Source organism: Magnolia sinica, chromosome 13 (genome assembly GCF_029962835.1).
Source record: "Magnolia sinica isolate HGM2019 chromosome 13, MsV1, whole genome shotgun sequence".
Taxonomy (NCBI): Eukaryota; Viridiplantae; Streptophyta; class Magnoliopsida; order Magnoliales; family Magnoliaceae; genus Magnolia; species Magnolia sinica.
This window is the reverse complement of record NC_080585.1, coordinates 12,196,111-12,210,860: the sequence shown is the minus strand read 5'-3', so window position 1 is coordinate 12,210,860 and position 14,750 is coordinate 12,196,111. Positions and strand designations below refer to the sequence as shown.

At 41.5% G+C, this 14,750-nt stretch overlaps 1 protein-coding gene across 3 annotated transcripts; it reads right to left on the bottom strand.

The window, feature by feature from the left end:
- Positions 1-2,143: 2,143 nt before the first annotated feature.
- LOC131222833 (DEAD-box ATP-dependent RNA helicase 15-like) lies at positions 2,144-13,249 on the bottom strand. 3 transcript variants are annotated; one of them, XM_058218044.1, is made up of 12 exons: positions 12,983-13,207; positions 11,194-11,311; positions 10,208-10,308; positions 9,175-9,347; positions 8,822-9,053; positions 8,529-8,647; positions 7,836-7,892; positions 7,538-7,722; positions 3,364-3,508; positions 3,184-3,267; positions 3,028-3,091; positions 2,144-2,332 (listed from the first exon to the last, which is right to left on the bottom strand). In XM_058218044.1, exons 2-12 carry the CDS (start codon positions 11,307-11,309, stop codon positions 2,322-2,324), a joined length of 1,287 nt encoding a protein of 428 aa, XP_058074027.1. In that variant the 5' UTR covers positions 11,310-11,311; positions 12,983-13,207; the 3' UTR covers positions 2,144-2,321. The 3 variants fall into 3 exon arrangements, 2 of the variants coding, with proteins under 2 accessions (XP_058074027.1, XP_058074026.1); XM_058218043.1 differs by lacking the exon at positions 12,983-13,207 and having other exon boundaries at positions 11,194-11,389; XR_009160198.1 differs by lacking the exons at positions 2,144-2,332; positions 3,028-3,091; positions 3,184-3,267; ... (4 more) ...; positions 8,822-9,053; positions 9,175-9,347 and having other exon boundaries at positions 10,277-10,308; positions 11,194-12,911; positions 12,983-13,249.
- Positions 13,250-14,750: the final 1,501 nt, after the last annotated feature.

Here is a 14,750-nt window from a genome sequence, read left to right as displayed (position 1 = left end):
AGAATAGAACATCATAGTGGGTTTGATATGGGGCAAAGTAGTAAAAAAGTGAAAGCAAAACAGTGATGAGAAATCGTTGAAGGAGGTGGACAACATCCACCTACAAGGAATCAGTCCAGGCAGTGGCTCCGTGGGGTCCACTGTGATTTATGGGTTTTAATATCCACGCTGTTCATCCATTTTCCCATATCATTTTGGGGTATTGAGCCCAAAATTGAGGCAGATCCAAGGCTCAAGTGGACCAGTGGGGATTGAACTCCCATCACAAAAAACTTATAGGGGCCACACAAGTTTTGGATCAAGCTGACATTTGTGCTTTCCTTTCATCCCATAACAGGTTGGATGGCAAATAAATATCACGGTGGGCCTGACCTTCAACTGTGGTTGGAAGGTTTCAGCGGTGTGGTTCACTTGGGCCCTGGATCAGCCTCGGATTATTTTATTTTTCTGGCTCATACCTAAAATGATCTGGAAAAATGGATGGTCCACTTGAGCCTTGGATCAGCCTCGTTTTTTTGCTCAAAGCTAAAACGATTTGGAAAAAGGGATGAATGGCTTGGATAAAAGCTATGCATCAAAATGGGCACCCCAGAGCCCCTACCTGGGCCAATTTCCATTCAGGCAGGGGCAGGATCCAATCCGCCTCCTATTTAGAGGTCCTTAAATCCTCCAAATTGAAATGGAAGATAGGTGTACGGCTTGCTATCCAAAATAATTATGACTTCACATTTTAACTGAGATCAAGCAGTGTTTTCTATTTGGCCTCTCCAAATTTTTTTCTTCCTTGCCAGCATTATGATAGACTTGTCAATAATAAGGCTTTCACTGAGCAAGGTTTACTCAGATTTGGAACTTGCCCAACAAAATTTTGATCAGGCTTCAGCCAAGGCCTGGTCGATTGACAGTTCTACAACTGTTTGGAGTGAATGAACGAACTGTGGCAAGGATCATTAGTGCCATAAATGGGCCAGGGCCCAGCAGGCCAGGCCAGTTCACAACTCAAAAAATTGAGAAAAAGCCAACTACGGACAGTCCCAACAGACCATATGGTCCTGCCAGTTAAACAGCTCTATATCCTTGATGTTCGGCCATTAGGCCACAAATTGCTTGATACACATGGTCAGATTAGCCACACAATGCAGTAGCAGATGGGATGCTGAAGATAGGTTTGGTGTGGTTATCATGGTTTCTTTCATCAAACTGGATAATTATCCGGTCAGGATTGAGGAGAAAATACAGAAATAATTGGTTATTTGATATTCATTGGCAGTTAACATGGAGTTATTTGATATTCATCAGCAGTTAACATGGATTTCAAATCACCGGTCGTATTTAGAAACCTGTAACCGTGGAGAGAGGAATGAGATAGGTGGAATGAAATGACACTGTTTGACTGCTGTGTTTTAAAAAACAGGACCTTTTGGTGAATTTGATTCCAATTCACATAAAATGCATCAATAATATCTGAACGACCCCTAAGCAAAATTTGAGAGCAATTTTACATTGTAGGTGCGGCCCATATGAATTTATCTTGGTGTATTTAACACAAACATGGCCAACACCACCACCGCATGGGCACCTTTAAAAAGGTACTGTAGACAGTTCCCATCCCATCAGAACTGCCTAAGCAGGTTCCTAGGGCCAATGTCAGGTGCTCCAAATTCCTAGAGCCAACCCCAAATAACTCAACAAGTGATTGATTAAAACCCCTGCTTTCAGATAGGCCCGTCCCAATGACTTGCAATCATAGCACGGTTATCAACTAAATGTATAGTCAATTAAATTGTTAGTCCAACGTCAAAGGGAGATCCCAGCCTAATTATTGGTTTCTTCACCATCCACAACTACATCAGTAACTTATTCTGAATCGCCAGCACATGCGGTGGAACCATGCCACGTAAATGGTTTTAGAGGGGCACCACCATTTCTAAAATGGCAGTGATGAGGGCATGCCAAAGAACACGAGTTGCATGACATTCCAGCATCAGAGAGTTCATTTTTTCACCAGTTTTACCAATTGAAATAACTACACGCACAGAAGAGCTTAAAGCTAATTCTTCTAACAAATAATATCCTGCATACCTGGTTACAGGGATGTTTTTTTGGACCAACCCAAAAAGGAAGGAGGTTCTCTCTGTTAGCATTAAAAATAAAAGCCTACTGCTGCACTGATAACATTAAAAAACATTCTACCTATTCCCCACAAATGTCCATACCTACATACTTACCAATGAAAACAAGATAGAGAAGGCAATACCAACCACTAGCGATGCCCCCGCATGAGCCTTCCCCCTTGAAGGTCCAGCCACCAAAGAAAATCTTCAAGATGGCACTGCAACAGCAAAGGAAGCAAGGTCATGTGAATGATGTGATGTTCCTATTTCAATGCACAAGGCTACCTTTGGATGCTGAACTGAATTGAACTGCGAGTTCAAGTCCATAAAGTTCATAACTGAACTTGGACTGCTATGGCCATCTGGGTTGGTCATCATCAGATATCAAGATGGTCCCCACGTCCATTTTGGTCAATTCCTCTGTATGTATTGGGCAGTTCTAAAACTCGGTGGGTCGACTCAAAACTCGAGCTAAGTCTCTCCGAAACTGAGGAGAACCGGAATCGATCAGGACTCAACAAGACTAGTAGATTTGACTCGTCATGACTAGACCGAGTCACTTGCCTAGTTAACTGTTAAAAAAATAGTTTGCTTTGAATAGGATCCGAACATTAACCTCTTGAATGTTTTAATACCTCTAAGAGTGTTCTAAGAAATTTAAGACTTTCTTTACCCATCTGAACACTTTCAATTTTAAAATATCGAGTCAAGTCTTCAAATCGACCTTACCCGGCTAGACAACGAGTCTTTGAGTTCACCTGACCCGCGTAGACATAAAGTCGAGTCATGTTTTAGTGTTTTTGAACCATGATTTATTGAGGTAATGCAATCAGCAATTCAATTCAACTGAAGGAAAGCCCAGGTGTGAACTGACTAGAAAAGCAAAAGGTAAAGATAAAGTTCAACGACATACTGTATGTAGAAGTGTCAATCTGCTCCGGGAGCTCCTTTATGTCCACCTCAAACCTCTCTTGAACCTGCGGATATTGCATGTACCATGACAACAATGGCAATTGGTTCAATCTTTTCAAATCTCTTCCCAAAAGGAAATTTCAGATTGATAGAAAACCTGATTAAGAACATCTGAATCAGAAGCAGACGACACAAATGTAATCGCAAGCCCTTTTGTACCAAAACGTCCAGCCCTGCCAACCTGTAATGAAAAAGCATAGCAGTTGGCACAATCAGATCCCCAAAAGAAATGATAACTGATAAAGATGTGAACAAGATGATGTGAAGTGTAAATCACCCTGTGCAAGTAAGTGTCTGCAGAATCTGGCATGTCGTAGTTGATCACAATGTTGACGCGCTCAATGTCAATTCCACGGCCAACCAAATCTGTTGCCACAAGAATCCTTTTATGCCCCTCTTTGAAACCCTTATACCGTGTCAACCTGCAAATGGAACCCCACTTCAGAAAATGCAAGCTAAGTACACTTAAATCAACCATAAAAAAACCTATGCAGAGTAACAGAAAAAACTATATGAACACAAGGAGCAGATTGCACTTTTACGAGGGAAGTAACAGGAACAGGAATTTAAATCAAGTATGTATTCATTGCAGAACATACATTATGTAACCAACCTCAGAGCAATAAACTTGTAGAGTAAGTTGGGCTGTGTCTGGATGCACTTAACAAGAATTATTGAGGACAAAGCAAGATACAGTGGCTGCCAGAGTGAATTAGAGCACGGGAATGAGGATCCTTTCGTCACTCTTTTAGAAAGAGAGTCAGCAAACTCCATTTGCCTTTCCAAAGATAGAAGAAACAAAGATGAAGCCAAAAACAGATTTCCCATTATTAAAAAGGAAAACCATTTGCAGCTCTGGATCTAATGATGCCTATCTGATGATGTTTTCCACCAGCTGGGACAATACAATTATGCTTTGAGCTTGACAAGAAAGATTCCAATCCCTTTGACGATGAGAACCCAAAATGCCACAAAATTCCAAAGCTAATAAAGAGCAATATGCAATAAGTTTCATGCTTATATCCTTGATCCTCTCTGGAGAATTCATGCCATTATCAAAGATTCTTCGATTTTTCTCCTCCCAAAGCCTCCCACATAATCGCAAATGGGATCATCCTCCAAAGGATTTGCCCTCAAGGTAAAAACAAGCTGGTCAACCACCACCCACCTCCCTCATTGACACTTGCTCATGAACCTATAAATGTTCACTGAAAGGAAAGTACAAGGTACAATTTTATTTATTTATTTGAAGATTGAATCAGCTTTTTCATTAAGAAAAGTAAACATGAAAGAAAAACACGGGCAATAAAGAGGGATAATCTCCAAACAAAAATGAAACCCTCATAAAAGAAAAAGGTAAAAAAGAAAATACAGAAACACAGCCCAGCATAGAAAATGAACTAATAGAACCCCTCAACAAATTATTGGTGGTCCTTAATCACTGTTTCCAGAATGAAGGCCCTCAACTTCGCTAGCTTATCAGTCTTGTTGTTAGCTTCTCTAGGAATGGCCGCAAAGATGGATGGGCTTCCCGCTGCAGAGGTCCAATATCTCCTTGGCCCAAGAGAGTGTTTTTAAGTCCCCCTCAATCATGATGGGAATGACTCAAACCAATCTACCAGCTCAATAAAGATGGAGAAAGGACATGGCTCCAGCTGAATTTAAATCTGAGATGCCTATTGAGCCAGAATATGACACCAAATACCGTCCCGTGACCTGCATCTACCCCATACCAAACTCGCAACCCTGGCAGGCCCTGGGTTGCTGAAGGAGCAGCCAAGAAGATGACCTTTTACCCAACCTATTTGAGAAGGAAACCAAGTTTTGAGCACCTTCACTTTGCAATAGCCGCAACAAATGCGTTCTTCCCAATTTCTGACCAGAACAGAAGGGGAAAAATCATGGAGTACAGGGTAAAACCTTGCCCAGCTGATTATATTAGCCGGGATCATCTTCACCACAAAGCTAGCTGCTTTTGATTTACCCTCAAAAATATGATTCTCTCCCTCCATCGATACCAGATAGTTGCAAATGCCACCATATTCCACAGTACCCTCATCCACAATGCACCCATGGGTACCAAAACTGACTTAGGGAACACTCACTTCATCCTCAATTTCCTCTTCTTCTTCTTCCTTTTTTTTTAAAAAAAAAGAAAAAAGATGAAGCAATATTATTAGGGCCAAACAGCCAAAAAGAAAGAAAACAAAAAATAACAAAAACAAAACAAAATACAAACAAACCACCCAGGAACAAAAACCCAAGAAAGGGAGCTCAGGTCGCCCACTCTGAATTGTATAAAAAGGCCTTATTAAGAACCCTGCCCACTGAAACGCTCTGGTCAAGGAAGCAATGAGTATTTCTCTCCAGCCAGCCCCCGCACAACAGAGGAGGCATCTATTAGGCATCATCCAATCTCTATTCTTGAGATGGTCTTGGGTAAAGATAGTACCCAAAAAGGTGGTCCGGGCAAAGCTTAAACCTTTAGGAAGCACAGGGGACTTCCAATTTTAGAGAAACAAACTGCCCACACATGATTCTCCATGAAGAGAACAAGCCAAAGGTCTTGTCGAAACAAACCTTCCCGCTTCGCTCCAGACACCCAATCCATTTAACTGCCCCTGCTACTGCAACATATACAGACTTTGGTTCCAACAGCAATCTAGAGATCGATGCAATTTCATCCTCTAGAAGATGACATCTAAAGACTGGACACCAGACCACCAAGCTTCCTTGTTCGTCAAAACATTGCCACACAAGCACCCTTTTGTCAATGACCAAACTATGCAGTCTCTCGTATTTGTCAGCATGTGACAATTCCAAACCAAACATCTTCCCAAACCTAGGAAACCACCTACAATAGGTGAGAGCCAAGCTGGGAGCACTTCTAACATCCCATCCATTTTACTCAGTCCCATACTTAGCCACAAGAAAGTCAGGCAGGAAAAACTCTTCACCATTACCCAGTCCCAATGCCCATCTCCCAAGCAGGGCAATGTTAGCTGTCCGAATGTCCCTGACCCCCAAGGCCCCACATTCCACGGATCTACAGATGGCTTCCCATGAGACAAGATGATAATTGTGAGCAACAAGCTGATCATTTCACGAGAATTTCTTCTGCAGCTGAGCCTAGACGCTAAGACTGGGATGAACATTAGCCGCTTTTAGGAGGATGATCCTACCTCCAAAGGACAACAACCTGCTCTGCCAGAATGCCAGCTTTCTGCTGCTTCTCTCGATCACCCCATCCCAAAATTCTGAACGAGCCCAACCTCTGAAGACCGGGATGCCCAGGTGGACAAAGGGAAGGTCAGCCATGCAGCAACCAAAACTCATACAGGATCGCTCAAACCTCATTTCTGTCAAGATAGATGCTGCAATACTACATTTGCTCAAGTTAACACAGCCCTGACAACACTTTTTTAAAGGTGACGAATTTTATTGAAAAACAAAGCCAAAATGGCACAAAACAGGGACAGCAAAGAGGAGACACCAAGGCAGTGACTCGATTACATTACGAAGAAATCCAGATTACATCCCTTAAGGTTGGACATCCCTGAGAACACTTCAAAGATAAAGTTTAAAAAATCCCAAAAATGGGAAACCTCACTGACTGAAGGATCGCCGAAGATAAAGTGTCAGATCCATATTGCGAGTAACTCTCACATCCGAATCTCCCATCATCACGCCAGCAATTAGCACCAGCTCAACACCCTTGACAGGTGTGGATGGTGCTTCAGGCACAATAGAGAATAGAAGAGAAGCAGAGGCTGGAGCTCCCTTTGCCTGAGGCCCTTTCTACAGATTCATTTTTACACAAGAAACTGATGGGAGATCCATTGAGGGAATTGACAACCAAGGCAAACACATGCAACTGAATATCCAACGCCTCCAATTATCCCCGAAACCCATACAAACAAGCAAATATATAAGAAACTTCCTGTCAATGCAATCATATGCTTTAGCAAGATCTGCCTTTAATGGAAAACCTTTGCAATCATCCACCAAGTTTTTGGCTATAAACAGACCATATTTCTCCAGCCATATGCCTAATGGCAAAATAGGTGGTCAATCAATTATCTTCCCAACACATGAAACAATTTATGTCACTTTAAGTTGGACTTCCAAGGAATGCAAATTTGCAAGATGTTGGACTACTTCCTCATTATGAAATTGTAACGAAAGAATAGGGATCCAAACTGCAATTATATTAATTAAAGTTGGAATTCGAAAGGAATGTAAATTTGAGGGCTATTTCTTCGTTATGAATACTAAGGTAATTGCAATTTAGTCAATTTCCACTTGATTGAACTCATTATTGCAATTCACTACAACAGTGCCACTGAACAAAGTGTTAACCTTCCAAATCAGAGAAAATGTGAGGACCTGCACAGGTACAAAATAAAGCACTTGCAAGCAAATCAATGTGTAGCCCAAAGACATTTACCAACCTTTCCTCCTGGGACATTCCAGAATGGATGCAGATAGATGGGAAATTACACTCCACGAGTAGCTTGTTCAGCTCAGCTGCTCTGCTCACACTTTTAACGAAAATGACGACTTGATTAAAATCCAATGCATCTAGGAGATCATTCAACTTGCGGTTTTTCTCCAACTCGCTCAGTTTAATGTAGTGCTTCAGAAAATTAATAAAATGGTCAGAAAAGAAGTGCGGAGCAATTGCAAAAAAGACAAGAAAACAGAAGCCAATAAGAGAACTCAATGCACATTTCAGAAACCATTGAGTACCTGTACGAGACCATGCAGGGTCAACTTGGCCTCATCATCCACATATATCTCCATTGGCTGAAACGGAACAAATGTCGGAACAAATGTCAAATTAAAGCAGATTAGGAGCCTCTCCTCAAGCTAATTGAATCCAGTTGGACGATGTACGGACAACTCTGGGAACCGATTCTGGTCCATATCTGACTTGAAATACTAGCATTATGCCTCCTAACAGAAACTTGTTTAATTCACAACCTTTCAATCCGTATCCTACCCAAAATAGATCCCATTACTAAAATAACCGATACTCGACTCCAGATCACAGCTTTATGTACTAAACAACCAGGTATACGACAACTGGGTGACATTGAAGACAGCAGCACAAGTAGGCTACAGAAATAGCTCCAACAATGTAGATGATTAACCATCATTAGCCCAAGTAAAATAATTGCAGAAGATGAGATTATTATCCCAACCAACTGCTAGAGCTCATATAGGGATCAGACTGCTAACTTGCAAACCTGGAATTACTAAACTGAAGCATCCTAAGGCAGAAATACCACACCCCCAAAAGTGAACTGGAACATATAGGACCCAGGCAAGCATGTCACTGTTGACACCACCATAGTGGTTACTGCTGACTATCTGTAGTAGAACGTACACAATAGAAAGGACAACGTCTATTTTCAAGGTGTACTGGCCACAGGACATTACATCTTGCATAAATTTCTTGCAAACAGGACGGATCTCCTTGCTGAGTGTTGCTGAAAACATCATAACTTGCTTATCATGAGGGGTCATCTTGAATATCTCCTGCACATCTCTCCGCATGTCTACAGATCATGAAGAACGAACCATGAAATGAAAAGATTGGAACAATCAAATAGAAGATAATGCACAAATATGGGATTAAGTAATACACATTTAAGTTCAAATATAATGCAGAAATGCGGAATTTAGAAATGCATGTCAAAGTTCGAAAACAAGTTCAAAAGCTAAAAGCATACCAAGCGCTTCAAGCATTTTGTCACATTCATCAAGGATAAAATGCCTCACGTTCTTCAATGAGAGATCCTTATCTCTTGCTAGAGCCAGAATCCTCCCAGGTGTCCCAACAACGATATGCGGGCACTCATTCTTAAGCAAGTCCTTATGAATTTTTATATTAACCCCGCCATAGAATACAGCAACCTTAATATCAGGTAAATAGGTGCTGAACCTCTCAAACTCATGACAGATCTGCAATAGAGACGAAAACATTAGCAGAAGTTAGAAGCACGCAAATTAGTAATCCTACAAAATATATGAAAATTTCGCATTCTACACATTCCACAAGGCCGGAAGCATCTTGAAAACAAACCTGGTAAGCCAATTCCCTCGTATGGCATAAAACAAGTGCAGCAACCTGGCCTGCCATGGGCTCTATTTGCTGCAGGGTAGAGAGAACAAAAACCGCAGTTTTGCCCATTCCAGACTTTGCTTGACAGATGACATCCATCCCCAAGATGGCTTGAGGTATGCATTCATGTTGCACTGATGTAGAACCAAACAAAATTGGAGCGAAGGAACCCTTAGTAAGCAAAAATTGACCTTCCAGATCCTTTTAAAAGAAAAGGTTTAGCAAACCAATTAACTCCTCCAAATTCAGGTGTGTGGAAGTGGTGCGTTACCTGAAATGGTCAGATTAAATTGCTCAGAGAAATGTGCATGTTAACATGGTTATTATATAATATTCAGCCCAAACTGCTGGTGTTTTGGCTGCGGCATCGAGGACCAAGCATTTTTTACAGGTATTTCCTCTTTTCAGCAATTTAAATAGTTCATCGGGTGGCACCCACATTGGATGGAAAACAGACAATATAAAGTAGATGTCCTCATCCGACCAATGAGATTTGTGGACTTCTTTCTGTCACATAAAGACGGTTGTAAATATTTTCTCTTTAACCATCCATTTGCAAACCATTTATCGAATAGATAGTATTATCCAAAGGGAAATTCGTGTAGAACTGTGCATCCATGGTTATGCTTACTAGATGAATGGTCTGGATCAGTAAAAGCTAGGCACACCTGTACATAGTGCTGGTTCGAATGAAAACACCATTGATTTGGGATTCCTCCTACTAACATAAGGAAATGCAATTGAACGAGCGAGCCTTCCAAATTGAGTGCATATATAAATGTATGCATTGTGTTAACAATTTGTGATAACATCTACAAACACACCAATTTTTGAGCTCAGAGTTTTCTATTTTTGAAGAATATGCGCTCAAAGTTGTTTAGCACATCGAAATTTTAATATCAGTTAATTCATCACAATTAGCTTCTCATTATAACAAAATCCGTGTTTTTCATGAAGTCAAGCAGAAAATGAAAAGAACTTGACAAGAGTTTGCCTTCTGAAGGATGCTCAAATCCTGAATCTACAATGGCTCGAAGAAGCTCCGGCTTTAGAAGGAAATCTCTGAATCCTGAGCTGTGAATTCCAACATAGCCCCTACATAACAGAGGAAACAAAGAATAAAGACATTAAGGATGCTACCAAAAGCATTCTTGAGACAGAAAGTTCAATCAATAGCGAGTAAGCATCTAACTCCACATAAAACTTGAAATTCCGGCGAAGGCGAAAAAAAAAAAACTTCTAGGCCAAAGAATTCTTAACTAAGACAAATTCTTCCAGAGAAACGTAAAGTGAAAGGCAGCAGTACATGAGTACCTAAAACACAACATATTCTAAATTTTCCAAAGAAATAAGCTGTGCTCAACAGGGAAGCCACATCAGATGCTGATGAACATAGACATGCATAGTGTTTAGAACTAATACAAGGACAAGTAAAATCATGGAGATCCAGTCCACCTTGTCCTTCCATTCTCTATGCTGCACGTGGCCAATGTGTAATGACAATTCAAACCATTCATTCACCAGGGAGAACCACGAGTGAACCAGGGACAACCCTGAGTGGGCCATGCACTAAAAATTAAAGTGAATAAACATCCCCAACCATTTAAAATGTGTAAAAAAAAATACTAAAAACAGGTCGGTGATTTTTCTCCTGCATTTTATTCATGGCTAGGATTGTCTGATCTTTTTTTTTTTTTTTTTTTTGGTCTCTGTGTCCATATACAGAGCCTTATGATGAATGGACGGTTCGGATCATCATACACATCATGTGTATGTGCCTGAGAGCCACCACAAGTTGAATGCTTAAACATAATACTAATCTTCCAAAACTCCAAGCTAGTCAATTTAACATAGAAGAACCCTGATTTGTTCCAATGAGACTAATCTAAAACCCTAGGATTTTCATCAAAAGAGTTCGAAGGAGCTTATTCTCCAGAACAAATAGATTTTTAAAAAAAGAGTGAGAGCTAAAGATCTTACTTCTTGACTGATTCGCCAGCACCTTTGGTGGCAACAGAATCAAGGACTTTCTCCTCCTCTTCTTCATAATCAAGAAGCTCTTCCTCATAGGCATCATTGTCCTTGACTTCTCCCATTCCTATTATAGAAGAGACCATAAGAAGATGAGATAAATCACAATAAGCTCTTGGAGATCGAACTCTTGTCCTATTGAGGAAGCAAATATCTATGGTGCTTTGGAGAAGAATTCTCTCTGTCCCTGGACCATTTCATTCGTCAACTTTCCCACTTTTTCCATGTTGCCTTGTTCCCTATACCCCTCAATGAAACTGCCATAAATCTCAGCATCCAGTTCAAATCCTTTTCCAACCATCTCTACCTGCACCTTGCATGCCTCTTCCATCTTCCCCTCTTCACAAAGCCCCCCTATAAGGAACTTGTAACTTGCCCGATTTGGATAAAACCCAAACCTCTTCATCACGTCCCTTAAAAACTCCAACCCTTCAGAAACCCGTTTCGTCCTACACATTTCTCCAATCACCTCATTTACAGTTGCTGCCTCTGGCCCAAATCCCCTCCTGCACATATCTCGATATAAAACAATCGCTGAATCGACGTCTCCGATTTTACAATACCCTTTGATTAGACACTCATAACTCACACATGTCGCCTCGATACCGTCCAATCCCATCTCCCGAAACAGTGCTTCTGCTCTCTTGATCTTTCCAATATCACAGAAGCCACTAAGCAGAGTATTGTAAGCCATGACATCGGGTTTAATTTCATTAATCCGCATTTTGTCCCATAATCTGATCGCTTCTTCAATCTTCCCTCTACCACAAGAGGCTGCCATCAAAATGGAGTAAGTGAAAACATTTGGATCACACCCGAATTTCACCATTTCGTTCAAAATCTCATCCATCTGTTCTATATTCTGATCTCGATAGAAAGAAAGCATCAAAGTATTGAAAGTCTGCACATTTGGCAAAACACTAACCCTAATGCTAGTTTTATTTTCGGACCTAAAAATCTCTTGATACATTGCAAACCCTGTGTCCGATCCTCTCAACTCAGCCACTGATCGGATGATGGAATTGCAGGTACCAGTCATCGGATGAATTCCACGTGATCGGAGCAAGCGAACAATCTCAACCGCCCGATCTATCTTGTTTGAATTCAGGTAGGCACGAATGAGGAGATCGAAGACGAATGGGGCTGAATCGCAGGAACGGTATGTTTTCACCAGGGTTCTGAAGATGGAGGGATCCGCGCCATCGGATTCAGATATCCGGATGGCAGTCCGGATCAGGTCCTGGGCACGGGTTTTGAGGCGGGATCGGGCAAGGATGTGAATCATGGTGGAATAAGAGATGAGATCGGGGACAAAAAGGGAATTTTCCTGGGACCAGAGGAAGAAGCGGAGGGCAAGATGGGGATTGTTTCTTACGCGGAGCGTAATCTGGGAAACCTCAGCAGTGGAGAGGACGTTGGGGTGGATGAGGGATTTGAGGTAGCTCCAGCGGCTTTTGGAGCGGTGTTCAGTAAGGACGGAAACAACGGATGAGATTAGGGCCTCATTAGGTGGGGTTTGATCGGAAGTTGGGGATGATGAGAAGGCGAGAGAGAGACGGGGTTTCATCAGAGGGGCAGAAAGAATTCGTTGTCTCCAAAGCGCCATAGACATTTGCTTTTTTCTCCAAAAATCAGGAAAAGCTCTTGGAGATAGAGTTCTTCTTCTCCTGCAAGATTGAAATCACGTGAGAGTGAAAAAGAAAAGAAAAGGATTTGAAAGATATTTCTGAGAGCTTGCCTTTGAATCTTCGAGAAGAGAGAGAGAGAGAGAGAGAGAGAGAGAGAGAGAGAGAGAGAGATTAGGGCCAGGGTTTTGGAGCGTCTGCAAAGTGGGGGGAAATGATTCCCAAAATCGTAGACTAGTATAAGTGAAAGAAGACAGAAAACCCACTACTAGGGTTAGGGTTTGAGAGGGATAGCGCTCGATTTCAGGTATCGGGGGAAGGGTCTTCTACAGACCGGGGAAGGGCACTCACTAGTGAGTGGGAAGGAGCAGTAACTCGCAGTACTACAGCAAACTGTAGCTCGCGGCACGGAGATAAATCTCGTTCTCGGCACTTTCTCGGCCCGGGGAATTTCTCGGAAAACTTTCACATTTTTTACGTTTTCTCGCGATATTATCAGAAAAATCTCGCTGAAAATATTTATCATAATTAAGAAACTATTAGTAGTAAAATGAATTATTTTCATCAAATAGGAAATAGGAATGTCTATCAATTTAGGGCCGGGAGTGGCTTCGGTGGATCCACCAATGTGGGTGGGATCCCTGACTCTGGGGCCCACCATGATGTATATACTTACATCCACAGTCTGTTTGAAAACTCATTTTAGGGCATGATTTCAAAAATGGAGCAGAACAAAATCTCAGTGGATCATAATACAGGAAAAAGGGAGTAATGGACATTAAAAACTTTTAGTGGGCCACAAATATTTTAGAGCGGGCTGATATTTGTGTGATCACCTTATCCAAGTTTGTGATCTTATCAATAAGTTAGATGGCAAACAAACATTCTCATTGCTCAATGAAGTTATTAACAATGGGGATTCAATCACTAATATTTCCTGTGGTATGGTCCACCTAAGATTTGAATTTACTGCTTGTTTTTGGATTGTGCCCCTGTCAAAATGGATGTACAGCATGGATGTAAGGCACATACATCACATTGAGCCCCACAGTTAGAGATCCATAGATCCACTCAAACCAACAGTCGGCTACAATTAATCATTTTTTTTTTTCATGTTCAAGCTTACCAAGCTAGCCCCCAACCTGCACCCAGCCCATTCCCACCTATATGCCTGCACCCAGCCCATTACCACCTATACATATAGGTGGGAATGGTGTAATGGCACTACAGGTTGTAGTACAATTCACTATAGATAATCAATTCTCGTGCCCCTTACAGGCAGAAGCAGATTTCGTCCTGCACCCACCCGGACGGAAATGGTGTAATGGGTTGCAGTACAAAACTTACTGGGGCCACTGGAAGTTTTGGATCAAGGACATTTGTATTTTCCCTTCATTCGTGTGGTGTGGCCTTTTATGAATTATATGGATGACAAATAAACATCACCAGGGGTCTTAAAAAGGTTTTGACTAGATGTCATCATCCCCGCTGTATCCTCTAGTGTGGTCATTGGATATGCTTTGATTTTGGGCTCATGACCTAAAAAAAAAAAAAAGAATGGGCAGTGTAGATAAAATCCATATATTACAGTGGGCCCACAGAGTCCCCTGCCTTTCCCTACATGCGAGCAAGGCGGATTAGCTACTGACGGTAGTGAGACTAGCTAATGAAGTGATGTCACTATGTTATGTGGGCCCTACCAAGATGTATGTGTTGTATCTACACCGTCCATCCATTTGGAGAGATCATTTTAGAACATGAGACAAAGAATGAAGCAGATCCAAAGTTCAAGTAGACCCACCACAGAAAACAGTGGGAATTGAATGCCTACCCTTAAAAACATCTTGAGGCCATGGAAGTTTTCGATCAAGCTGATATTTG

Bases quoted from the DNA above. Each gene is read 5' to 3' on its own strand.
- LOC131222833 (XM_058218043.1), bottom strand. From the start codon at position 11,330: ATGGTCTCTTCTATAATAGGAATGGGAGAAGTCAAGGACAATGATGCC. The intron at 7,723-7,835 runs GTACTCAATGGT...AATTTTCTGAAG, and splicing joins CCCTGCATGGTCTCGTACAG to CACTACATTAAACTGAGCGA. The intron at 3,509-7,537 runs GTTGGTAAATGT...TTCCATTTGCAG, and splicing joins GGAATGTCCCAGGAGGAAAG to GTTGACACGGTATAAGGGTT.